Raw genomic sequence first — 27006 nt, forward strand, 5'->3', positions numbered from 1 at the left:
GGAACCGGGGCGTAAGCGAGCTCCTCCTAATGGTGAGCTACAGTTTTACACCCTAAGCTCGGCCCGTGAGGACTTGGGGCACAGAGGTTAGATCTACTGAATCATCTGGTTAACAAATACACCAAATATCATTGCTGCGTCAGTGTGCCCAAGCCTACACAAGAAGCGGAGAAGGAGGCCAGTTTAGCGGGGCATTAAACTCTACAGTCATGGACGGGGAGAGAAGCAAACTCTTGACCTACCTAAGAAATCAGAAGGAAAAGCAATTGTCAGATTGATAGATGTTGGGCAAAGGTTGCTCTGAAGGCCTCGACAAAAGATATATGGGGAGTTGAATTCTTTTAAAATCAAAGATGGTTTTCTGTTTTTAGCATCATTTTATTTCTCTGGCTGTGTTACCATCCTTCCTACTTAAAGATGTTTCTGCCATGGGACCAAGGTTATGATTAATGGCCAACCACGAGCGCCTCACATTTTCAAACAATTTGTATTCGTTATAAAAGGCCTTCTCAATTACTTCTGCTGTTATTTAGGCAGTTTTTATGGCCGGCTATGGGAGGCCAAATTCTAAGATGGATCTAAAGATTTCCATCCCATGGTATACATGCACTATAGGTCTCCCCCCTTGAATAAGAGCAGGTCTTCTAAATATGGTAGGGTATTACTCCAGCGATGAGGTTATGTTATATAGCAAAAAATGTAATTAAGGTTCCTAATCAGTTCACTTTGAGTTCATCAAAAGGGAAATTGATCCTAGGTGGGCCTGACCTAATAACTCTGGCTCTTTAAATCTGGGTCTAGAGGTCAGTGACAGAAGTCAGAAAGATTTGAAGCTAAAGAAGTTCTCCTGTTGACTTTGAAGGAGCACTGCTATGGGGTAGAGAACGGCAGGTAGGCTCTAGAAGCTGAAAAAGGCTTCTGGTTGACAGCCAGCAAGAAAGCAGCAGGGACCTCAATCCTACAAGTACAAGGAACTGAATTTTGCCAACAACCACTGAGCTTGGAAAAAGACACAGAGCTTCAGATGAGGATAGCAGCCCACAAAAATACCTTAATTTCAGCATGGTGAGACCCTGAGCTGAGAGCCAGCTAAACTTTGCCTGGACTCCTGACTCATGGAAAATGTGAGATAATCAATTGGTGTTGTTTGGAGCTGCTAAATTTATGATAATTTGTTACGCAGCAATAAAAAACTAATACACTAGCTTAACTATATAATTATGCTACCTAGTAACTATGTTACACCAAACTGATAATGGGATCACCTCTGTGGAGGGTTTGGAGTTGTGGGTGCCAACCAAGGCTTTAGTTTTATCTGCGATGTTTGGATTTTTACAAGAATATATTAATATGTAACATTGGGAATTAGAAATAAATTAGAACAAGAATATTTAAATTACTAAAATCAAGAATGAAAGAAGGGTCATTACTACTGACTTTACAAAAATAAAAAGGAGTGCAAGGGAACACTATATACAATTGTATGCCAAAAAAATTAGATAACCTGAATGAAATGTACAAATTCCTAGAAAGGCACATATTTAAGAAGAAATAGAAAAGCTGAATAGACTTACAAGTAAAGAGATTAAATTAGGAATCAAAAACCTTCCACAAAGAAAAGCCCAGGACCAAACGGATTCACTGATAAATCTTACCAAACATTTTAGAAGGTATTAACACCAATCCTTTACAAACTCTTCCAAAAAATAGAAGAGAGAACAATCCCCAACTATGAGAAAAGCATTATCCTGATACCAAAGATATCACAAGAAAAAGGGACTATAGACCAATATTCCTTATGAATACAGATGCAAAAATCTCCAACAAAATACTAGGAAACCAAATCCAGTGCCATATTAAAAAGGATTATATACCATGACCAGGTAGGATTTATTCTGGAAATGCAAGGTTAGTTCAGCATCTGAAAATTAACCATATTAGTAGAAGAAAAAAATAACCACATGATCATCTCAATAGACAGAGAAAGCTTTTGACAAATTCCAACACCTTTCAGGATAAAAACGGGGTCCCAAAGGACACCATCAAGAAAGCAAAAATATAATCCATAGAATAGGACAAAATATTTACAAAGTATATAGCTGGTAAGTGACTTGGACCTAGAATGTATAAAGAATTCTTACAACTAAGCAATAAAAAGTCAACCCAATTAAGAATGGATGAAAGACTTGAGTAGACATTTCTCCAAAGAAGATATACCATGGCCAATAAGTACATGAAAAGATGCTCAACATCTTTAGTCATCAGGGTAATGTAAATCAAAACCACAATGAAATACCAGTCACAGCCACTAGAATGACTATAATAAAAAAAGACAGCAACAAGTGTTGTCAAGAATGTGGAAAAATTGGAACCCTCATATGCTGCTAGTGGGAATGTAAAATGGTGCAGCTTCTTTGAAAAATAGTTTTATAGTTCTGCAAAAAGTCAAACATACAGTTATCCTATGATCCAGCAATTCTTTCTCTTCTTTTTTTTCTCTTTCTTTCTTTCTTTCTTCTTTCTTCTTTCCTTCTTTCTTTTTCTTTCTCCAGCTATTCTACTGCTATGTATATACTGAAGAGAATTGAAAACATATAGCCACACAAAAAGTTATACAAGAATGTTCACAATGGCATTATTTATAATAACCCCAAAGTGGAAATAATCCAAATGCCTATCAACTGATGAGTGTATAAACAAAAAGTTGAATACCAATATAAAAATATTATTTAGCCATAAAAAGGAATGAAGAACTGACACATGCTACAACATGGACAAACCTTAAAAATATTACACTAAGTGAAGTAAGTCAGACACAAAAACGTACATATTGCATGATTGCATTTGTATGAAATGTCCAGAATAGGCAAATCCATACAGACAGACAGTAGATTAGTGATTGCCAGGGTCTAGGGGTAGGGGAAATACACTAAGAGGGACAGGGGTTCTTTTGGAGGTAATGGAAATGATTTAGAATTAGTGAAGATAACTGCACAACTTTGTAAATATACTAAAAATCACTTTATTGTACACTTTAAAGGGATGAATTTTATGCTATGTGAATTATATCTTGATAATAGTAAATAAATTAGACCAACACTGTTTCTTAACCCAAATTAGATCAGGGCTTGCTATTGATTGAATGCAGATATCGTACGATTATTTTGAACATCAACTAGTGATGCTTTTTACAAGAGGGCAAGTTGCTGTGAAGTAGTCCTCCCCCAAATTTATATGCCAAGTAGTATATGTAATTTTTATTGCTTTAATATATATTTGAGAAGGTCTGTAATGATGGATTCTGCACCAAAACAGTCATCACCCTAAAAGTTGCTGGAAATATGTGTACACTTATATTGTGTAAATTATGCAAATCCTGTTTGTGTAAAAGTGAAAACATATTCATATGCAAACATGATAATATCCCCCATTCTTCTTTAAGCTAGTGTTTGTTAACTGTGGTCCAGCTTGAAATCTTTGCAAGTCCGAGCCAATCTGAGGCTTTAGCCAGTCTGGGAAGAGCTGCTTTAGGTCTAGGACTGGATTCACATTTGTTGGGTTCAGGTGACTGGGGCATTCAAATATAAATACAGAGTAAAACTGAGGAACGAATTTGGGGCGATTTGTGTGTTGCATCATCCCTCTATGTGAAGGAGATCAACCAATTTGCAGAACAGAACCAGAGCAAGGAAGACCAACGGCTGAATTTGAAGAACGATCACGTTTGGGTATGAAAAGAGGAAGTGCCAGTGAAGGAGAGGAAAAAGGGAAGCAGGGTCAGAGAAGAGATTAAGACAGGTTCGGTTCATTTGACTTGTACTGCACCTGGGGGAGGTAAGTTAGCCGTCCACCTGAGACGCTCGGGTCTGTGTCCCCACTATCCTTGGAAGTGTCTAAGTCAGATGACGAAGAAGGGGACACAACAATATGAAATGTCAAAGTAGTGACCTACCTGATTTTCTCTCCTTTCCACTTTCCCTCTCTGCCTCTACCCATCCCCTCATCTTCCCTGTGGCTTCCCACACGGTTTAAGCCCCGCCCTTGTTGGAGCCTAAAGACTTTCCTTCGCTACCGACTTCCCTCGTCGCGTTTGGCCCGGCTCAGCCACCGTGACAAGGCCTTTGCGCATGTGCAGGGCCAACTGGGAGAAGGTGAAGATGGCGGCGGCCAGAGCGCGGGTCCTGGGAGTCCGATGGCTGCAAAGGGCAACCCGGACCGTGGTGCCGTTGGGTGCACGGACAGGTCCGCAAGAACGGGCAAGGCCTGAGTGTTGGGATGCCTGAAGTTTGGTGTGTCGAGGGTTGGGAGGGGGGCGGGTATCGTGGATACCGCGGTGGCCGTGTCCGGCGAGGGGGCGGAGGTGGAGTTAGTATACCCAGAAAAGGGGGTCAAGAGTCTCACTGGTATCTTGAAGCCTGGGCCGCCGCAGCCATCGCAGCTTGAAGCCTTCAAGGCGGCAGGAGGGACAGAGTCTTTTTTGACCTTCCTTCTTCTGCTCTCCAGCTTCGCACATTACGAAGGACATGCTCCCGGGTCCCTATCCCAAAACCCCGGAAGAACGGGCAGCCGCCGCCAAGAAATACAATATGCGGGTAGAAGACTACCAGCCGTACCCGGATGATGGCATGGGGTGAGATGCAGTTTGCTCGCAGCCGGGTAGTGATGGGAGATGGCCAGCCGGGTTGGGTGACTCGACCCTGACCATTTTCCCTGAACCTTCTCGTGACCCCTCAGAGTCAATGGTGTGGGTGCCTTTCTCGGTGGAGGGAGGTGGGAGGTGATGGGTGAGCAGCTGCAGCCTAGAGGACTTCAATTTTCTCTTTGGCTCAGGCTGTTTCCTCAAATGAGGAAGCCGAGATTTTAATAGCTCCCTTGAGGACCCCTGAATAGCAGGAACTTTGCTTGGCTTCAACTGGAGTGCGAGGTTTCATTTAGATTGAGCATCTGCTGGGCTCAGGTGCTGTCATCCAGGCACGTGATAGGGCTGGAGCTGGACTCCTGTCTTGAGAGCCTTATTTGTAGAGGGAGTACTCTATATTCGCGTGTATATCTTTCTTTTAAAAAATATCTTTGCTGTTAGGGCTGTGGAAGTTGTAGTAACTGTCAAGCAGATTAAACAACCAACTTCCCTACTCCAGTTGATGTTATCCATCCCTCCCTTTACATAACATCCCTGCAGTTAATTATCTGAAGTGATTACAGTCATGCTCATTTTCTTTCCTATCATCATTCTTTCAGTAGTGGTTTTAGGAGCTCCTATTTTTCTTGTTTTCCAGTCATTTTCTGTGACACATGACTAGTTGTCATCATTTCCTATGTCTCTTATTTTGTTGTGGACAAGAGTAGCCTTGGTAGCAGTCTGTAAAAGTTGAAACTGGATTTGTTGGGGAAAATCCAGCTTAGCAGGAAGTCCCATGAGGTGTTTGAGACCTGGAGATGTATGCTAACTTGGTGGTTGGGGAGCACAATTGCTACGAAGAGAATGCTTTTCTAATCTGAATCCTTTTTGTTTGTATTCCAATTAGCTGGGTGACCTTGGGTTCAAGCTAAACTTCAGTTTCATTTTCTGTCTATGAGGGAATCAGAGTGATTGATTGCTAAATTCCCTTCCAGCTCTAACATTATAACATTGCATGACTTTTGTTGTTGAAAGAAGGTAAGAAAAGCATGTATGTTATAATGTATATTATAATGTTTTAGAGTTTGACATGATCTTTTTTTACACTTTGGACTTCTGTGATTAGTTCTGTGCTTGGTGACTATAAATTTAGATCTTAATTTAAAAGTGGGTTTTTCTGGGGTGCCTGGGTGGCTCAGTTGTTAAGCGTCTGCCTTCGGCTCAGGGCATGATCCCAGAGTCCTGGGATTCAGCCCCACATCAGGCTCCCTGTTGGGAGCCTGCTTCTTCCTCTCCCACTCCCCCTGCTTGTGTTCCCTCTCTCGCTGGCTCTCTCTCTCTCTGTCAAACAAATAAATAAAATCTTAAAAAAATAAAATAAAATAAAAATAAAAGTGGGTTTTTCTGTCCTTAGGTGAGGCAGTTATCTGTCACTTAGTTTCTCATCTGTTAACATGAGGGGACTTTCAATTGCTTGAGTGATGCCACTCAAAGCCCCTTCCAGAAGTTTTTCTGTCTTTCAGGTATGGCGACTACCCGAAGCTCCCTGATCGCTCACAGCAGGAGAGGGATCCGTGGTATAACTGGGACCATCCAGACCTGAGGTTGAACTGGGGTGAACCGGTGAGAGATCCATCTCCCATTTGACATTTCTTCCTTCTCCCTAATATCTTCGTGAGGATTCTTTCTTTAGCCTAAACGGTACTTTGCTGTCTAAGTAACATTAGGTTTTCTGGCCAAGGAAGCAAGATCCAGTGATCTGAGATCTGAGGTTCCATGTGTGGCACATGGGATGAGACTTCTGGAAATAATCAGAGCTCTGTACTTTGAAAATTGTGAACTTCCATGCTTGAAGTGTTTTTGGTCAGCAGAACCCTAGACCTAAGCCAGCACCTAGTCCTACGTGTAGAGTAGCTCACACTTGAGTTGCAGAATATCGCCCTAGGGCAGTAGACTGCCTTTATCAAACCTTGTATCAGGCTCTGATGACCCTTTTGCAGATTGCCTGCCTTTTGCAGGAAGAGCAGAATGTGACATTTAACTGATTTTTTGCCTCAGATGCACTGGGACATTGACATGTATATCAGGAACCGTGTGGACACATCCCCCACGCCTGTTTCCTGGAATCTCATGTGTAAGCACCTCTTCGGCTTCGTGGCCTTCATGCTGTTCATGTTTTGGGTCGGGGAGACTTACCCCACCTACCAGCCTGTGGTGAGTATCTGAGAAGTACTCTGATAGGCACATTTATTTAGTGCTGTTTCCTGAGGGAATGAAGTCTCTGGAGTAGAGATCCAGCCAAGCTTGGCTTCCTGTTAAGGCCTGTAGAAGGCCTTACCCATTGACCTGGCACAAGTCTCAGAGCACTGCTTCATGCTACTTCTTGGGTTAGTCAGAGTGAGAAGAAACAGTTTAGGACTAAATGAGAAATGAGAATTTGTAGGTCAACTAGTTTTCCAGAGTTGCCATTTGGGGACTATACTTACCAATTATATCTTAGCAAGTGATTTTTCAAGGTAGAGTCAAGAAATATAGAGCTGAGGGGCGCCTGGGTGGCACAGCGGTTAAGCGTCTGTCTTCCGCTCAGGGCGTGATCCCGGCGTTGTGGGATTGAGCCCCACATCAGGCTCCTCTGCTATGAGCCTGCTTCTTCCTCTCCCACTTCCCCTGCTTGTGTTCCCTCTCTCGCTGGCTGTCTCTATCTCTGTCAAATAAATAAATAAAATCTTTAAAAAAAAAAAAAAAAGAAATATAGAGCTGAAACCTTATTCTTTGCTGGAAGTGTGAAGGGCACTGTGTCCTATATAGGGTACTGGAAGCAATTGTTTACTGCGAGCACAGTTAGTTTTATTTTGGAAAACGTAAAGGACACGGAAAATACACTGTCTAGCTTTAAGTAAGTTAGATTTGGGTAAGAAGAAGATGTAGATAAATGACACGATGAGCAACATTTGAACAGAGATATAGGAATGTGGCAGTTTTAGTGTCCATATGTATGTAGTGAACCTGTGTGTTAAGGGGTATGAGGTCCTGTTAAAAAGAAGGATCATGCTAGATACTAAAAATATGTATAGACTTTGGATGGTGGGCAGAAGTTGGAAAGAACATCTGGGGCAAGAGAAAATAGAATGAAGGAAAAGGAGAGTTAGTTAGCTGGAATGGAATAGGCATGTAAAATATTCCTAGGTAACCAGCTGTATTGGTTACCTAGAGAGCTGCTAAAAATTTAGATTCCTGGTTCAGTAGCTCCGTGGTGGGGTTCCAGAATCAGTATTTAACAAGTTCCCAGGTAATTCTCATGTTCTGGGAAATTAGGTGTGGAAATTGCCATGTTAAAAAATATTGTGAGGTGAGTTGGTTGTTTAGGTTGGGATACTTTGATTGTGTAGTTAGGGATTTGCACTCAGTGGTATAGTAAGACATTAATTGAAATATTTATGAAGACCCTACTATGTACCAGATACAGATTGTGCTAGGGTTGGGGATCCAGTGATGACTTGGTGTGCGTCTAGGCAGCAGGGAACTTTGTTGAGTTTTTGAACAGAAATGACATAATGAAGGTTAGGGTGTTAGGATGATTAATTTGGGAGTAGTCTGCAGGGTAGATTGTACAGGAAGGAACTGAAAGCAGGAAGACCGTCGTGTTTGCAGTTGGCTGCTCGGTGCTACCTCTGCAGAGATAATCGATGTCGTGATGGTAGCTGGTATGTCTGTGTGCACTGACACGAGCCTTCCTACCAAGCCCCAGGGGCTCCAGGCTGGAGAGTGCACGTAGGGCTGGTGTGAGCACTAACTTCACTTCAGGAGAGCAAGAAACACAGTGTGGCTCTTCCATTTTTCAGTTCTGTAAGCACATCACCCTTTTCTCCTCCCCTTGAGCTGTGTTCTCTGACAGCTGTTTGTTGGTAAAGCCAGCAGCCCCTAAAGCACGTCCCAGCCGTGTCTCCTCTGTGCTTTCCCCCACCGCTGCTCCTGCACGCCTCATTTGCTAGGCCACTTTAGTGGTGGAACCATTAGAGGCTGAGTGACTTAAAGGAGATTGAGTCTGTCTCGACCCCAGGAGAGAGTGGGATGGATGGATGCATCGTCTCATTTAGAAAGCACTCTCCCTCCCACTGTCCCTCCTTCCTTTTCTCCCTCTCTCTCTCACTCGCTCTCACACACACACACTGTAGGCACCACTTCTCTTACAATCTAGGCTTTCTCTTTACCTTGGGCTGATTAGGGAAGAGGAGTGCTCTTCCTGCTGTTCTAGCCCTGCTGGGTCCGACCAGAGGCTACCTCGTATCCATTTACCATGTGTGATCGTTAACTCAGAGTGGGGTATAGCCAGGTATTGGCTGGGACGTATGCTATCTTGCTGACCTGTGTTTTTTCCTTAGGGGCCAAAGCAGTATCCTTATAATAATCTGTACCTGGAACGAGGCGGCGATCCCACCAAAGAGCCTGAGCTTGTTGTTCATTATGAGATCTGAGGTGGCTTCATCAGCTTTGTACCCCTGAACTGACTCTCTCATTTCTAGAGATTTAACCCTAATGAAATCCCTAATAAAACTTAGTGCTGTGGTATCTGTGCCTCATTTCCCCAGGAATAGCCACTGAGGACCTCTTCCTTCTCGTTTGTGTGTGTGTGTGTGTGTGTGTGTGTGTGTGTGTGTGTGTGTGTGTTGTCCGTTCCCACCCCCTACCCACTCTGAGATTAGAAAGACTGGAGGTGGGGGGAGTTAAGCACAAGAAAATGGTAATTTGTTAATTTTGCTGGGACCGTGAAGGTATTTGACGGTTCCAGTTGTGCAGCAGGTGGTAAGGGTATCTCTTTTTCCCATTTACAGGGTTGAAGAAGAGGGAAGATATATTCCTGACTGCCCAAATTGAAACAAAAAGTATTTCCCATAAAAAAACCTTTTTATAGTGGTTAGTTTTTTAAAAAATTGTACTTTAACATGTTTCAAGTATATTCCAGGATAAATAGTTGTTTTTGGAGTCACCTGGGGCTGTGACTGTCACTAATGTTATTTCTATCGTAAAAGCATGTATTCCTTCTTCCAAAGCAACTTCTGAATCCTACATTTATGAATTAGAGGACAGTTCAGTGAGTTATTCTGAACCTGTGCATGGCTTTTGCTCCTGTTTTTGAGGATCTATCTCAGTGCATCTGTTAAGTGAACCAACTCCTTTTCTTTTTGTCCCTTCGGGGACATTTTCTTAAAGTAACAGTCATGCTGCCTAAAAACCTGTCCCATAAAGAAAAGCACACGTTCAGTATGACCTATGAAAGCAAGTCCATCCAAGTTAGTTTTTGTACAGGCACTGAAAGGGACTTTTATGAGATCAGGGGGTGGTTAATGAAATTAAATCCCTCTACTTCAGTGTCTCCACTGGCTTTTTGTCTGTCTTCATTCTCTGTCCTCTTGTCACATTTGATAATATATTTAACAAACATTTGTATATCTGATATGTATACATATATATGTATATGTATATATCTGACATCTAATGTATACACACACACACATATCAGACACTGACAGGTCCTGGGGATATAAAATTGGACAGGACAAAATAATTGCCTTCAAGTACCTACCTAGAAGCTGAGACTGGCAGTTATAAAACAAAGTGAAGAATTAAGAGATGTGTGAGCTGAGAGAGAAGAGTATACTTTTTTTTTTTTTTTTTTTTTTTTGGTCCCAGAAAGAGCACAAGCAGGGGAAGCTGCAGGCAGAGGGAGAAGCAGACTCCCAGCTGAGCAAGGAGCCCAATGCAGGACTTGGTACATGACCTGAGCCGAAGGCAGACACTTAACTGACTGAGCCACCCAGGCACCCCTGTATTTTTTATTTTTTTAATTCTGTCCTGCTTGAAACTGTGACCTGATGCTTTTGGTTCAAATTTCTCTCAGAGCACTCCCATCAGTGACATTTCTGCCTCATTCCCTAATTTGAGGTATAGTCTAAGGTTCAGTTTTCCACCCTGTTTATTTGCCCTCAGGTCTCATCCACTGTTGTGGTGCTAAGATGTTCAAAAAATGCTTAGTGAGTACTTAGTACACAGGAGGAGTGAGCAGGCACAGACAATGCCCTAAATTTTCTTCTGTCCTGACTTCAAAACCCTCTAGTCCACACGGAAAGGAAATCTAGACTTGTGTCACAGTGATTTGGGGCTCTGTCGTAAAATAACAACCAATTCACCATCTTTGGAGGTGTAACTGGCAAAAACATGGTGGAACTTCTGCATAAAACCAAAGTTCTGAATCTCAGATAACAGGTCTAAGATCTTCAGCTGCTGACAAAACATTTTTGTTTGGAAATGCCATAATTCCCTCAGTCAACATAAAAAAATCCATCTCATTTTTTTCACCTCCCCCTTCAACTCTTCACCTTCATCAGTCACAAGAGCCTGTCCAGTTTTCCTTTATAGTCGCCGCCACTATATTAATCCAGGCTTTCATCACTTGGTACCGGGACTATTCTATTAGTCTCCTAATTTGAGTCCCTGCCTCCAGCTCTGGTTTCTCTCCAAGGGAATCAAAATACAATCTTCATTTTATTGCATCCCTACTCATAATTTTCACTAACTCCCAATTACCTGCAGAGTTGAACTGGTATTCCCAATCTGTATCCGGCCTCTTTAATTCATGGTATGGGAAATGCCAGGGGGCCTACTAGCCAGTTGGGCCCTGCCTTCTCTCTGAGACACCACCTATCTTGCCACTGTAAGTTATGACACCCGACTCGTGTCCCTGAAACCCTCCAGGAAGCCCGTGGCCTACAATACCTAGCCCGCCGCATGCCTATACCCTTTAATTCAGCCAACAAAAGCCAACAGCTTTTGGCCACCAGTTGTTGCTGAGCTGTAGTGCGTTGCCGTTGTTTATGGCCTCGATTGCTATTTACCTTTTCAATTAAGATTCCACTGAGAGCTTCTGGAACTAACACTAGGTCTTCTCCACTTCAACAAATAATGAATTAGTATTATCCCTTTTCGGGGGGCTATTCCTGGAGCCTGGCTCAAATTGAATAGGCCATAACTTAGTAGTCACAGGATCTGATCCACTGCGGCAGAACTGCGTAGTCACAGGACAGGTGAGGGAGCCCGGAGTAAACGCGAGAATCCTATTACCATCCTTCGCGGGCCGGCCGGCCCTCAACCCCGCGCTTTGCGCGCGCGGTGCCCTGCCAGGACTACTTTTGGCCTTCGGCAGCCGCCGTCCGCAGCGCCCAAATAAGCCCGAAGGCCCTCTGAGGAAATCAGCTCTGGCTGCGCCGCGCTGCTCTGGCCTGGGCTCCCCGAGCAGGTGGGTCTTCCCCGCCTCTCTGGGGGCTGGGAGTGCCGCCCTTCCCTTGGGAGAGAGTCGGGGGTAGCGGGAGCTCGTCCCCAGCGGAGACCCCGGCCCGCGCCTCTCCCCTAGGGGCCCGGCACGCCCGCCCTTGGACTGGACTCGGCTGCGCTCTCCCGGGCGCGCGGGGGTGCTGCGGCCCGACGAGTGTCTCCCTTCAGCGCCGCCCTCGCGCCTTCCGGTGCACTCCGGGCCCCGGCCTGGCCAGGCCTGGCGGGAAGCTGTGCTCACCGCCCCCAAGGGCCGGCGCTGCCGAGGGTCGCTGCCGTCCTCCATCACTGCAGCAGTCTGTTCGGCTCTTGGTTGAATGTAGAGTAAAAGCCCCTCTTTCCAGTTCTAGACCGTCGGGGATTTAACACCTCACGTGGAGTTGAGTTTAGTTTGAACCAGTATAATGGTTAAAAGCACTGGGCTGTGGGGGCTGATAGGGGTTCACATCTCGGCCCAGCCAGTTTTCTTCCCCGTAAAATAGGGATAATAATAGTACTTGCCACATAGAACCATTGTGAGAATTGAGATTTGCACGTTAAATGAGCAATGCTAAACGCAGCTCCTACTTCTGTTAAGGGCTTTCCCCAGAAACGTGAAAATGGCTTTGACCAGCAGGTGGCGGTGGTGACTATATAATACACTGTGCCCCCGAGTCCGTACGTAATTGATGTTGCCTCAAGTGTTGAGAGGCCCCCCTGAGAATCTTGGCTGAATTGGCAGCCTTAAACTTTCTTCAGGCTGGAAAGTACATTAGAGATTGAGCAATACTACCTGCTATTTTTCTAAGTTTAGACTAACCTGTCGGTGGCTTCCTTAAGCAGGTCACAACAGGTCCCAAGTCTTCTCTCTCAAGTTCAGTGTTACATTAAAAACAAACAAAACACCTTCCTGCCACTTTACTAGCCTGTTGGGATGGCACCTTGAATATGCGTTAGAATTGGATTGGAAACCATAGAATTAAAATGGATGTCTACACTTATTCAACAAATAAGTTACCAAGGAGAAAAAATTGAGTCTGAATTTTGTTGGGTGGCTGACCTTTCTGAGGGGGTGAGAAGCTGAGCCTGGAAAGCTGTGATATAGGAGGTTGAAGTGGTAGGCCGGAGCCTTTGAGCAGGGTCATAAGGGCTTTGAGTGCAATGTTGTTCTGAGTGCAATAGAAGTCATTTGATTTTTTTTTTTCTATTTAAAAGTTCACTTCTGCTATGTAAAGAGTTAATTGGGTGATGGTAGAGTAAACATGACCAGTTGAAAGATTATTGCAGTAATCCAGGTGAGAGATGATGGTATCTTCAAATAGTGTGGTGGTGGTGGAGATGGAGAAAAGTAAACAGATTAAGATATAATTTTGGAGGTAAAATCAGACTTAATGATGAATTGGAATAAGGGAGAAGGAGGTATCAAGGGTGATTTTCAGGTTTTCTGGTTGAGCAATTGGGTGGATAGTGGTACCATTTACTGAGATACAGAAAATTAGAGGAAGAACAGATTTGGGGGGAGGAGATGGTGGATAGAGAATTCCATTTTATTTATTTATTTTTTATTTTTTTAAAGATTTTATTTATTCATTTGACAGAGAGAGAGACAGCCAGCGAGAGAGGGAACACAAGCAGGGGGGAGTGGGAGAGGAAGAAGCAGGCTCCCAGTGGAGGAGCCCGATGTGGGGCTCGATCCCAGGGCTCTGGGATCATGCCTGAGCCAAAGGCAGATGCTTAACGACTGAGCCACCCAGGCGCCCTGAGAATTCGTTTTTGACAGACTTATTTAGGTATCTTTGCTATATCCAAATGGAAATACTGGATTAGCAAGTTATGTATAAGAACTTGGAGCTCAGTGGAGAAATTTGTGTTGGTGGAATGAATTTGGGGGTCATCAGCATATGGATGGTATGTAAAGCCAAGGGAGTAGATGAGGTTACTGAGATATTATCTGATCTGATGATTATCATCACCATTGGGCCTGCGGCAACCACTGTGTTTGGATATCTTTTTGGGGTTAAAGCATTAGATTTCAGTAATTGGTAAGTGAACTGTCCTTGCAGATCTACAGATAGTTATGTGTATGTTACCCCCCATTGCCCAAAAATCCCCATTCCATGGTGGGGAGAGAGAAACAAGATCTCGTGTCTGCAGGTACTCCCTGGATCTGACCCTTAAGTTTGCAGGTTTCTATTTTCAGTAGGTTGAAGGCCATGTCAGTTTTCTGCCACACACAGGACCGGCCATGAAGCTAAAGGAACTTGAACGGCCAGCTGTCCAAGCGTGGAGCCCAGCCAGCCACTACCCTGTGTACCTGGCCACAGGTATGATATTTTGAACTACAATCCACTGAAAGTACATAGGTCAAAGGGAGACTTAATATCCAGAATTTTTTACTGAGCTTCAGAGAAAGCTTTAGAGTCATGGAAAGGTGGGGTTTGTTCTCAGCATAAGCAAGGGGACATTAGGTGTTTGGAGTACCTGGGGGCAGCCTTGAACTGTGGCTCAAGCCGGGGCACCTCCTGTTTTCTTGCTTTCTTTGGAGTTACCATTTGAAAAAAAGTATACCCAGTCTTCTGTTCCTCTGCCTCTCCACTCCCTAACCATTTATACCCCAAATCCATGCATGTATTTTTGCTTATATGCTGCCTCTTCCTAACTTTTCTTGTGCCTAGGAACATCTGCCCAGCAGCTAGATGCCTCCTTTAGCACAAATGGCACATTGGAAATCTTTGAGGTTGATTTCAGGGACCCCTCTTTGGACTTGAAACACAAGGGAGTCCTTTCTGCCTCAAGCAGGTACTATGTCTGAATTGTTGATGGGTGTGTGGGACAGATTCTGATGTAGACCTTGTTGAGGAATGCTGGTGGTAATGTGTGCTTCTCAGGGCTCATGAGGAGATACTTGAAGAGAGAAGTTAACCCTGGGTTTATTTTGCAAAAGGATTTTTTTAAAAAACCCACTTGTACCTTTTTGGCCAGCAGCAGCAGTGGTGTCAGGCAGAATCATGTGATAGAGACGCCTCACACAAAGCTGGACCCATAAGTACCTGATCTCTCTCTCAGCCCAGAGATGTTGGCTCCTTCCTCCCCTGGCTCTTGCGAAGATAACCTTACACAATATCTCCTTTTCTGCCAGTGGGAGGAGAATGAGTGAGCCTCTCATCGTGGTTAGGCACTGATTGGGTACTCATGGATTTCATGGCTCTAGCAGGCTTATAGGGCTGAGTACTGACATTCACAGAGCGTATGTATACAGGCCAGACACTATGCTAGGGGCTCTGTATATCTTATTTGTCCCTCAAAATGGGCCTTTTTACACAGGAGGAAACTGAAAGTCTGGGAAGCTAGGATTTACATCTAGGCCTGACTCCAAAATCTACCTTCTTTCTATTATTCAACTTTTCTCTTACAGGTTTTATAAAGATGTGGCTTATAGCAGTGGTCTCCAAATTTTCATACCACCAGGGAAAATGAGAATATTCACTATACTCGAGTTATATAGGCAATATAAGTAATGTATGTGCATTACTCTACTATTAAAAATACAGTTTTTATAATTTTATAGATTAAAAATGTAGGGTCTTTTTCCTACAGCTCAGAAAATTATCTTGTCTATCCCATTTTAGAGATTAGCGGTCAAAATGCAACTTTGCATTCTCTTGTGCATTTTTTGGTTCATCTGAGAGATTAAGTTATTTAGACAGAAGTACCTCTTTTTTTCTTTTCATGGTTTAACTTAATAATGAAAGGTTAGTTATTGTTCTCCCTTTCTGGAGCCCCTATATCACTTTCTAACAGCCTCCCTTATTTTATAATGTTTTACATGTCTTTGTATTTCCAGTACCTTTTCCTTTGAAGAGCAGCCACTGGAGGGTTTACCAGTAATCATGAAATATTCTTAGCATCAAAGCAAGCATTTCAGAAAGGGCCCATGAAAGGGGTGAGCTAATGCAATAGCATTCATACTCCTGGAGTTAAGAGGGGAAGTGGGCAAGGGCTCTTATCCTCAGCCAGCGAAGCAGCAACTTCAGCACAGTAGTGGCTCCTTAGGGCAAAGAGTTCCTAATAAAGATGCAGTATAATTGCTTAAGAAATCTTGCCCCCTGCTTGTATGTTCTCTCTTTCTCTCTCTCTGTCAAGTAAATAAAATCTTTAAAACATTTTTTTAAAAAGGGGGTACCTGGGTGGCTCAGTCAGTTAAGCCTCTGCCTTCAGCTCAGGTCATGATCCCAAGTTTCTGGGATCAAGCCCTGCATTGGGCTCCCTGCTCAGTGGGGAGCCTGCTTCTCCCTCTCCCTCTGCCTGCAGCTCCCCCTGCTTGTGCTCTCTCTCTCTGTCAAATAAAAAAAATAATAATAAATAAAATCTTTAAAAAACCCTTTTTAAAAAAAAAAGAAATCTTGAAATTGAAATTGAATCCTAAGATCCCTGTGGGCGGAGATTTTTGCCTGTTTTATTTACTTCCGTATCTCTAGCTCCTAAAACAGTGCCTGGCGTTAGATGCTTAATAAATATCTGTTACATGCACAAGTGACATTAGAACTTGAGACCACAATGAGCATTGCTATCCACCATTTCAGTTAGTTACAGTTATTCTTCAGTTAATCTTAGTGCCGTGAGAGCTTTTCAGGGGTGATGATTGGTTGGTTTTGCAACCAACTAAGTTGAAGGGACCCTTTATGAAATGTTGGTACCCAATTCAAGAATCATAAACTTCACTTCATACCCTGTTCCATCCTGCAAGGATTGGGGGCTATAACCAAAATAAATAGTATGGTTAAAACTATTGATAGTATTTCATCTCTGCTTTCTTTTCCACCTCCATAATTGTATCCAAAGATTGACTTGCATTTCCAAAGACCCAAGAAATTACCTTTGACCTAGATCTATTAGAGTCTTGTTGAAGAAATTATCTTAGACACCCCAGGGTCTAAGATACCCACTTTTGGCTCAGCCTGGGTTCAGTCACTTACTCAGAAATCCACATCTCAAACTATTGATCAAGGTGATCAGGGTAGGTAGAAGGCTGCCCATTCTTTGCTTTATGCTTTCCTTTTTCTTTTCTGTGTCATCTTTGGCATGGTTTAGTGGAAAACACAATTATATTGAGTTGCATCCTTGCCTAAAGTTACATGACTGTGCAAATGGTATTCTGACAGTGGTCTTCATTTTCCTCACTTATGTGTAAAGAAGAGGTTATGTAAGATGACTGCTAAGAACCTGCTGGGCTCTAGATTCCAGTCTTATGTTCAGTCTTTGCTTCCCTTTCTTTTTTATAGCATAATCTCTTTCCTTTTTCCTTTTTTCTCCCTAAAGATTTATTTATTTATTTATTATTTACTTATTTATTTGAGAGAGAAAGAACAGGAGAGGGACAGCGAGAGAAGGAGAGAAGCTCCCCACTGAGCATGGAGCCTGACACAGGGCTCTGTCTCAGGACCCTGAGATCATAACCTGAGGAGAAATCAAGAGTTGAACGCTTAAACTGACTGAGCCACTCAGGGGCCCCTCCTTTTTTTTTTTTTTTTTTTTAAAGAAACATTCCTTGTGTCTCTTCATTATTACCTAAACATATACTTTTCAAAAGATTTCCCCTTCCTTTGCCTGCCCTTTTCACTGGACCCATGGCTCAACCACATTTGAATCCTGAAGACCCCCTTATCCTCAGTCCATGATGCATCAGAGAAATGTTACATATTTAGAAATACCTGACCGAAAGAGAACTGCTCTGAAAGTCTGGTACAGGGCGCCTGGGTGGCTCAGTTGGTTAAGCGCTGCCTTCAGCTCAGGTCATGATCCCAGAGTCCCAGGATCGAGCCCCACTTTGGACTCCCTGCTCAGCAGGGAGTCTACTTCTCCCTCTGACCCTCCCCCCTCTTGTGCTCTCTCACTGTCTCTCAAATAAATGAATAAAATCTAAAAAAAAAAAAAAAAAGAAAAAGAAAGCAACACTGGTACAGGTGTGGACAAGGGACTGCCTCAGGCTGTAAGTATACCGGGAGTGTGTGGATAAATGCACTGGATGCATCCAAATCAATACAGATGAGCATGTGCACTGAAGCTGGTGATGTTTGGTTTGTTAGATGAATCTCATGAAAGAAGAAATGTTTTGGGGAGAATAATACATGATTGAGTTGACTTGTGAACTGAGGACTTAGCTGCTATGGCTGAATGAGGTCAGAGGCCGATGTGTGATGTGCTGTACTCCACCCTGTCTACGCTGACGTTCTAGATCTCACTGTGGTCTCTGTAACCTCTGTATGACCCATCCTCTTGTAACATGAAGAAAGGTGATCTATCTTCCAGTACCTTTATAGCAGTTCTAGCTCCTTGGGGAGCACTGTGACCTTTCTTTGGGTGCCTGTGTATAGAACAGCAAGCAGAAAAAGATCACTTTGTGTACTTCTCTTCGTTTTCCCATTTCCAAAGTTTGCCTTCTTTAGAGATTACATGAAGATGTCAGAGTAGAGGGGCACCTGCGTGGCTCAGTCGGTTAAGCGGTTGCCTTAGGCTCAGGTCATGATCTCTCGGTCCTGGGATCAGGCCCCACAGAATCTGCTTCTTTCTCTCCGTCTGCTTCTCCTTGTTGCTCGTGCTCACTCTCTCGAATGCGTGCTCTCTCTCTCTCGTTCTCAAATAAATAAAAATCTTAAAAAAAAAGATCACGGAGTAGAGAGAACATGGGCTTTGTTTTTGGATAGACCTGATTTCAGAACCAGTACTGCCATCTAATGTCCTCTTGGGCACATTTTTTAACTTCTCTGGCCCTGTTTTTCTCTGCTGTAAATTGGGAGATATAGGCAAGAGTCGCTTGGTGCATACTGGGCATCAGGAGAGGACTTCCCTCAAACAGCCACTGCTCTCCTCACTGTCTGCATTCTCCAGCTTGGAGCACTGCTTTCACCACTCTGACTTTTAGGAAACTTGGATTCCCTCGGCTATTTTGGCTTGTTTTCACTTTAATTCACTAAGATGAGGTTGGGATTTTTAAAAAGGAACCTAACTAAGCAAATAAAAGCAAAATCCTAAACAAAGAAGTACCTAAATTACAGAAGCAAGAATTGACAGCACATGTTCTTACTTATAAAGTAGCTAAAGCTTGGCTTCAGCTGAGCTTCGTTGGGATAACTTTCTGATCTCTCAGGCCTCAGTTTATTCTCTTCAACCTTGTCTTTTTCTCTCTGCCAGAAGCATAGCCATGAGCTGGTCATTAGGACTGGTTCTGTCTTTGTGAATTTCAGTACCTTCCCTTATTGGGCTAGGCTCGTATCAGTCTGATGGGTCTAGTACAGGGGTTCTCAACCCTGGTTGCTTGTTAGAATCACTTGGGGGCTCATGTTAAAAATGTGCATTCTGAGGGCCTGTCTCTGGAAATTTTGCTTTGCAAGGTCTAGGTAGGTATGTAAAGAATCTGTATTTTCTTTAGATGCCACTTATCATTCTTGATGCTCTCTGGTGCCCATTGTTGCCATCTCCATGGGAACCTCTTCAACAGAGAATTCCACCGGTATTCTCATGTTTTGAAAGTTCCTATTTTTCTATACAAACTCTTTTTATACCTGTTCCTTAAATCTCTTTCTTCTAATGTCTGAAAATCCTTTTTTTCAAGCCAGAGGCCATCTTGTTTTTTAAGTTTTTATTTTTAAACTATTCAAACATTGAAAAGTTGTAGAATAGTGAAATGAATAATCATATATCTTTACTTAATCAGTTGTTAATTTTTTGTTGTATTTGCCTACAGGCTTATGTGCTCTTTCTCTGCATGTACATGCACACACACACACACACACACACACACACACACACACACGTTATTCCCTGTCCATTTACAGAGCAGAGATGATTGACATTCCTTGAGCCCACTGAATGATCATGTCCGGGTCCTTGCTTAACTTGTCCCAGCTGGTCCCACTCTCCCAGGTGTTCTCTGTGATGTCCCATTTGGGCTCCTGTTTCACCCTCACTAGTGAAATGGTTAATCATGGGACTGTACTTTCTACATGCTTAGAGAAAGAAAGTCATTTTGTCATGCGCTGTGTTCTGCATTTTGGTCACTCTGAACTAACTGGGCTTTATTTTCCAACTCTGGTGACTCCCCCTTGAGGTTTCAGGTACCTTTGTCTTCGGTCTGGATGTCATATGCTGTGACCATACTGAGGTTACTGCAACATCTTCTGCCATCCCTATATGAGTTTTTCTCTAGCCATACTCTCCTTTGGTTCCTATGAGACCTATTCTGGGCTTCTCTAGCTACTCTGTTGACTTGCCCTCTGCCCACACGGACCTCTAGTCCCAGGGGAACATGGCAGCCTCTTGAGCCAGTGTGGCACACATTCTTCTGCTCTGTTAAGATCAGTGCAACCTTAGAACATAGCCATTTGGACCGTAGCTTTGGAGCCACTGTTTTGTGTCCGCTCTGCTGTTTTATTTCAGTGACCTGGTCTCAACCACTGCTCAGCTCTTTACTTCTAACAAATGGTTGCTGCTCTACTGACTGGCCAAACAGGTTCCTGCCCAGTCATCCCACTCAGTTTCTTGGCTGACTGTTCCCAGGGTGTGGAAACATTTCATTTCAATTAGGGATCTTATGACATCATTTGATGTGAAATCTGGCTTCTCTGAAGGGCTGTGGAAATACCCTTGACTAGCAGCTGTGAAATGAAGGACAGACTACCTGTAAGGCTTTGGGGATTTCACATGCCTTCCCTAGGGGCTTTGCAGACGACCCATCTTTGTCTGCAGGGGCCCAGGGTCCATCTTTTTCTTTTGTGCAAGCCACTGGTAGTGTCTTATTAGAAGCATCATTAGAAGGCCAAAAGTGTTTCCCAAGAGGTATGTTTATTCTTTATGCTTCTATGTTTGTAGGGCTGGCCCACTGCAGCCATATAGCAGATCCAGTGGGCTAGTCACATGGAAGAGACACAGGGTGGAGAAGTCCTTGGGTCTTTTCTCACTTCCAACTTGAGAGAGAAGAGGGGACAGCAATTGTTGGTGTAGGGAACCTGCTTCTAGTTGGGTACAAAAGAGTTTGGATCTTCCTCTACACAGAATACACTATTTTATGATGGTTAAAAGCTCAGGTTCTAAAATAAGAAGGCTCAGGGCACCTGGGTGTCTCAGTTGGTTGAGCGTCTAACTCTTGATTTTGGCTCAGGTCATGATCGCAGGGTTATGAGATCAAGCCCCGTGTCCAGCTCCATGCTGAGTGTGGAGTCTGCTTAAGAGTCTCTCTTCCCGGGGCGCCTGGGTGGCACAGCGGTTGAGCGTCTGCCTTCGGCTCAGGGCGTGATCCCGGCGTTACGGGATCGAGTCCCACATCAGGCTCTTCCGCTATGAGCCTGCTTCTTCCTCTCCCACTCCCCCTGCTTGTGTTCCCTCTCTCGCTGGCTGTCTCTCTCTGTCGAATAAATAAATAAAATCTTAAAAAAAAAAAAAAAGAGTCTCTCTTCCCTCTCCCTCTGCCCCTCTCCCACTTTCGCTCTCTCTCTTTCTCTACAAAAGTAAATAAAAATAAATGAATAAAATAAAATAAGATGGGTCAGACTTTAAACCTTGATTCTGCCACTTCCTAGTTGTCAAATAGGGATAAAATTACTGTGTATACACAGTTTCGTAAATTCTCTGTGCCTCAGTTTCCTCAATTGAAAATGGAGTTAATAAGAATACTTCATAGGGTTGTTGAATATTAAATCAGTTAACACATGTGAAGCACTTAAAACAGTGCCTGGCACATAGGAAGTATCCAATAAGTGTTAGTTGTATTATTTGAGTTGTGAAGATTAAGTGATGTAATCTATCTGTATGTATCCTGGGCCTATATAACCCTAATAATGTTAACTTTAAAGAAACAACAACAACAAAAACCTGCCACACAACTCTGAGGCAGTGGTCTCCTGCCTTCTAGTGTAACAAAGGTGGAGTCTTTTCTCAGAGAAAGGGCAGGACTAAGGAAGGAAACCTGTGTTGTGTGTCCGATAAGTGAGGGAGACAGGCAGGCTCCATCTCGGGATGGAGATGCCTGCATGATGGCAGGGGCTGATGGAGATGCCTCCTCTCTGCCGACTGACATGGTTCTGAGTTGGTGCTGATGCCAGTTTCTCCTCTTTGTAGGTTTTACAAGCTGATCTGGGGGAGCTTTGGCGATGGGCTTTCGGAAGGCTCCGGGGTCATTGCAGGCGGCGGGGACGATGGCATGCTTACTCTATACAATGTGACTCACATCCTGTCTTCTGGGAAAGAGCCTGTGATTGCCCAGAGACAGAAGCACACGGGGGCTGTCAGAGCCCTTGACTTTAATCCTTTCCAGGTACTGCATTTCCTTTGGTCAAACATGGCCACGCCATGGAGCCACAGATCTGAGCATTCACTTGTGACCTCCAGTCTATAATTCTGAGCCCTTTGCAGGCTGTTATGGGGGAGGTTTTGGAAGCCCTAAATGTGGGTCTCTTTCCCCCTTCCCTGCCTGGGATGGTGTGTCTCCAAAGGCCTTTTCTTCATACAGGGCAACCTCCTGGCCTCAGGGGCCAGTGATTCTGAAATCTTTATTTGGGATTTGAATAACCTAAATGTGCCAATGACCCCAGGATCCAAGTCACAGGTAAGGAGACTGCTGGGGCTGCTGATTAGAGTGTGCAGCTGATTTGCCCAGGAAGTCTTGAATTCTGGAGGGCAGCCAGAGCACAGGAGATTTTGGACTTTACCACTGGAGGGCAACAAAGCACCACAGACTAATGCGTTACCAGCCTACCGATAGCAGGGATGGAGGGGAGGGTGTGTGTGTGTGGTGGTTTGTGGTCATTAACTGTCCTAGGGTTTCTGGAAGGAAGATGAAGAAAGGCAGTAAAAGACATTGAGAAAAGGAGTGAGAGTTCTATTTATCATAGTAGAGCTTAGTAAGAGTAGAATAGGGCCCTGGGCTCAGTGGAGTGGGGCCAAGAGGGCACACTCAGATATATCCTTGTCCTTTTTGTGGGGCGGGTCAGCTTTGCCTCTATATCTGGTTCTCCCATGCAGTTGGGGATCTTGTGTATGTCTGTCTCTGAGTGTACCTACCTGTCAGTCTATAACTGGGCCCATCTTTTTGCTCCCTTGCTCTTCTCTGTCTTGTGCTTACAGTATCGTGAGGTAAATTAAGTATAACTTTGATAGCACCTTGTGCCCTAAAAATAACAATGGCTTTTCTTTCTGCCTCATTCTTTCTGGGGGTCTTACATGTCTGTGTTTTCCTCCCTTCCTCCTCCTCTACCTTTCTCTTTGTCATAGATAAGAGGGCTGTTTTAAATCTTGACTCCATCCTCTCAGGAGCACCTTGGGATAGGTGTAAATTCCAAGTGTGCCTGCCATTCTCTCAGCTTCTACACCAGTCCCCTAAAGGATCCTCTCTGGAAAATTCAACTCCCAGCTCCCTGACAGTGTTTGGGTTTGGGAAGCCCCGTATCTACTCTTGGGCTTTCTGTGGGCGGTTGGGAGCAGTGGAACAGCAAATGGCTCTTGGTCCAGGGGATGACAAGTTGTCCTCTGCCCCTTCCCCCCTTCCTGCCTCAGCAGCCTCCAGAAGACATCAAGGCACTCGCTTGGAACCGGCAAGTTCAACACATTCTGTCTTCTGCTCACCCCAGCGGCAAGGCAGTTGTGTGGGATCTCAGGAAGAATGAACCTATCATCAAAGTCAGCGATCGTAGCAACAGGGTGAGTCGCAGAGGCAGAACGCAGGCTCAGGTTCCGGCTTCTTTCTCATGCCCAGAGTTTGGCGCTGCTCCTCCCCACGCCAGGGTTCTGCTTTTAGCTGTTGCATTTGCAGGTTCAGCCTCGTAGCAGATTTCCTATTGAGAGTGAATGCTTAGGGAAGCGAAACAGAGCTGATCCGAAGGCTTCTAATGTTCCTTACTTACTCATGGTCATCACTTATCACATAGAAGAGACACAAAACCTGCCCTCAGAGGTCCTATTCCAACTGGGCAGACAAGGTTCATAACTAGAAGTGTCAGGTTACATCACTCATTGTGGTCTGCTTTGTTCACAGATGCACAGCTCCAGCCTGGCCTGGCACCCAGACATAGCCACCCAGTTGGTGCTATGTTCAGAAGATGATCGTTTTCCAGTGATTCAGCTGTGGGATTTGCGCTTTGCCTCCTCGCCCCTGAAGGTGCTGGAAAGCCACAGCAGGTAATCTCTCGAACTCTGTCTATATCCTTGGTGGATGGTGGGGCATAACTGACCTGGGTAGGAGGCAGTGAATGCCTCACTTTAGTTACCAAACATCTTCTCTGTCTTCAAAGTCATTCCCAGTGAGCACACAGTCTCTCAGTCCTAGCTCTAGCCCCAACAAAGAGGAGTTCTTTGAGATCCTGAGGTTATGGAAAAGAACCTGAGATTCCATTTAACTTCCAGAAAGGGAGTGTAGATGGGGTCCTGAGAAATATTTGGAGCTAATGTTTAGTCCCCCGGGGAGAGTCCCCAGGCTCTGATTCAAGATAATGTTCATTTCTTTAGGTGGTGAGGCTGCTTCCTCCAAGACTTCTCCTTAATAAGAGAACCTTGGCTCCTGTCTATCCTCCGAACAGGCCTTCCCTTGAAGCTGTAGCTCTTGGGCCCATAACAGAAAAAGCAGCCCCACACTGTTCTTTCTTACTAAAGGACTATATTGCCTTTATACCTTCTTAGGGACTTTGAAGAGTTGGGTCCTCACTACCCTCCTGCTAAAAAAAAAGCACCCATGGAGTGGGTGCTTGCCTGATTCACGCTGATTTATAGTCCCTACTTTACAGTCAGGGAAAGGAAGCAGGCCATTCTGTGGGGACCTATGCGAGGCAGAGTGATACAGTGCATGGTGCCCAGGCTCTGGGATTTGACTTGGGTTCTGGCTGCATGACTGCTGAAGTTTCCTTAATTTTTCAAAGTCTTATTTTCCTCATTTGTAAAATGAAATCAGACTGTTCATTTCTTAGGGATGAAGTTTATCTGAGATACATAAGGTACCTTACTCAGAGTAGGCATTTGACAAATGTTAGCTGCTCTTTCCTTTCCTTATTAGGGGGATCTTGGCAGTGTCGTGGAGCCAAGCTGATGCCGAGCTTCTGCTCAGTAGTGCCAAGGACAACCAGATCTTGTGCTGGAACCTGGGGAGCAATGAGGTAGGCTGACCCTTCTGTGGGAATGCTGGGAGGGGAAATAAGCTGTGTGTTCGGGGTTACTTTACCTAAGTCAGGGTTTCCCTAACGGTTGGGTTCCCTCACAGGTAGTATATAAGCTACCCATACAGAGCAGCTGGTGCTTTGATGTGCAGTGGTGCCCTCGGGACCCTCCAGTGTTCTCTGCTGCCTCCTTCGACGGCTGGATCAGTTTGTACTCCGTGATGGGTAGGAGCTGGGAAGTCCAGCAGATGAAACAGGCTGACAAGGTTTGAAGGGCTTGGTGGAGAATGCTGTCTCTGTGTGGGGGAGAGAGAAGGACGAATGGCCTGGGAGGAAGTGGGGGACTATTGAAGACTAGGAAGCCAGGGCCCTGGGTTGCACCTTTGCTCTAGTGCCCATCTTCCTGGGAGGATGTCTGTTCCTGCCACGGAACAAAAGAGGCCTTCGTGTTGACTCTTGCTCTTGGATGTTCCCTGTGGTATTTCAGGGACACTGGACCTCCATGCCGGGACCATTATTTTGAAAGTATGAACTATCTTATCTCCTTTTCTCCTATAGATCCATTCTGTGTCTACAGTCCACTGTAGACCTTGGATGCAGTAGGTTCTTGGACTCATGGGAGTCCTACCCTCACTACCAGTTCCCTAGAAAATGGGAGTCCGGCCACTGTGGGCCACATTGGGTATCTCAAGGATTTCTCCCAGAGTAAAGTTTATAGATGCAGCACCACTTCGGGTTGGTGATACAGGTGTCCTTTTGCCCTCAGATCTCTTCTTCCTTCAGCAAAGGCCAGCCTCTCCCACCATTGCACGTACCAGAGCAAGTAGCCCAAGCATCATTGATACCTCCTCTTAAAAAACCCCCCAAATGGATGAGAAGGCCAGCAGGTGTTTCATTTGCTGTAAGTGTAGTGTGTAGGGGTATGTGTTTGTGAAGCCTCTTGTATGCCTAACATGTAGCTGTGTTCTGTAGGAGATTTATTCCTACTGCCTGTGTCTCAGATCAGGTCCCATTTTAGGGCTCAAGCAGAGTTACTATTGTGTTTCCCTCTACCCCTTCACCTTGCTTACTGTGCCAGTCCTGTCTAAAAGGTATTGGTTGCTGTAGGCTGCTCGGTTATAGAGAACTGCCTGAGATTCCACCTCATTTTTCTCTAACCTTTACATGTCTGGACTGGTAGTGAGTCCAGACATGTAAGGGTTAGAAATACAAAGCAGAGGGGTGCCTGGGTGGCACAGCGGTTAAGCGTCTGCCTTCGGCTCAGGGCGTGATCCCGGCGTTACAGGATCAAGCCCCACATCAGGCTCCTCCACTATCAGCCTGCTTCTTCCTCTCCCACTCCCCCTGCTTGTGTTCCCTCTCTCGCTGGCTGTCTCTATCCTGTCAAATAAATAAATAAAATCTTTAAAAAAAAAAAAAGAAATACAAAGCAGGAAAGAAAAAAAAATGTAAATTCCATCCTGTCACTCCTCTGCTCAAAACCTTTGACCCCCATTCCCTTATGGACTCAAGGCCAGATGTACACAGGGCCCCACTTACCTTCCTAGTTTTTATTTCCACCTTATTTTTATATGTTCCTTGGGTTCCAGTTACATATGACTCCTTTCTGTCCCACAAATAACTCCTCAACTTTGCTGCTTCTGCCTGTGGCCTGCCCTTCAGCTTCTCTCCTGAGCCACTGAGCCCTATTATAGTCTTTTATGGTCCCTTGCTTAAATACCACCCCCTCCACAATGCCTGTCTTTAAACCCTTGTCAAACTTCACTTTGATGATTTCTACTCCTGTAATGATACTAACTGTACTAAGGTTATTTATATACATGTGTGGAGACCCTACTAAGTAATAGACTCCTTAAAGATAGGGATCACGTTTTGTTTATTTTTATCCCTAAAGCAAGTGCTTCCCAAACTTTAATGCACATACAGATCACCTGGGGATCTTATTAA

At 44.4% G+C, this 27006-nt stretch overlaps 2 protein-coding genes across 6 annotated transcripts in view; both read left to right on the forward strand.

Moving 5' to 3' along the window:
* The first annotated feature begins 4085 nt into the window (after positions 1 to 4085).
* NDUFB8 (NADH:ubiquinone oxidoreductase subunit B8) lies at positions 4086 to 9185 on the forward strand. Its single transcript, XM_008706801.2, has 5 exons — positions 4086 to 4242; positions 4504 to 4630; positions 6142 to 6241; positions 6677 to 6832; positions 9001 to 9185. Exons 1-5 carry the CDS (start codon positions 4128 to 4130, stop codon positions 9091 to 9093), a joined length of 591 nt encoding a protein of 196 aa, XP_008705023.1. The 5' UTR covers positions 4086 to 4127; the 3' UTR covers positions 9094 to 9185.
* A 2662-nt stretch (positions 9186 to 11847) lies between these two features.
* SEC31B (SEC31 homolog B, COPII coat complex component) overlaps positions 11848 to 27006 on the forward strand; it is a 30577-nt gene continuing 15418 nt past the window's right edge. The window contains exons 1-10 of one of the 5 annotated variants that reach the window (XM_008706481.2): positions 11848 to 11912; positions 14124 to 14247; positions 14599 to 14722; positions 22037 to 22232; positions 22428 to 22523; positions 23471 to 23614; positions 23949 to 24091; positions 24960 to 25059; positions 25164 to 25325; positions 25826 to 25960. In XM_008706481.2, coding sequence (XP_008704703.1) covers positions 14169 to 14247; positions 14599 to 14722; positions 22037 to 22232; positions 22428 to 22523; positions 23471 to 23614; positions 23949 to 24091; positions 24960 to 25059; positions 25164 to 25325; positions 25826 to 25960 — 1179 coding nt within the window. In that variant the 5' untranslated portion in view covers positions 11848 to 11912; positions 14124 to 14168. Of the gene's footprint in view, positions 11913 to 13636; positions 14248 to 14598; positions 14723 to 22036; positions 22233 to 22427; positions 22524 to 23470; positions 23615 to 23948; positions 24092 to 24959; positions 25060 to 25163; positions 25326 to 25825; positions 25961 to 27006 lie in introns of those variants that run through there. The other 4 variants (XR_005833257.1, XM_008706414.2, XM_008706555.2 and 1 more) reach the window with 4 other exon arrangements.

Source organism: Ursus maritimus, unplaced genomic scaffold (assembly GCF_017311325.1).
Source record: "Ursus maritimus isolate PB19 unplaced genomic scaffold, ASM1731132v1 scaffold_7, whole genome shotgun sequence".
Classification (NCBI taxonomy): domain Eukaryota; kingdom Metazoa; phylum Chordata; class Mammalia; order Carnivora; family Ursidae; genus Ursus; species Ursus maritimus.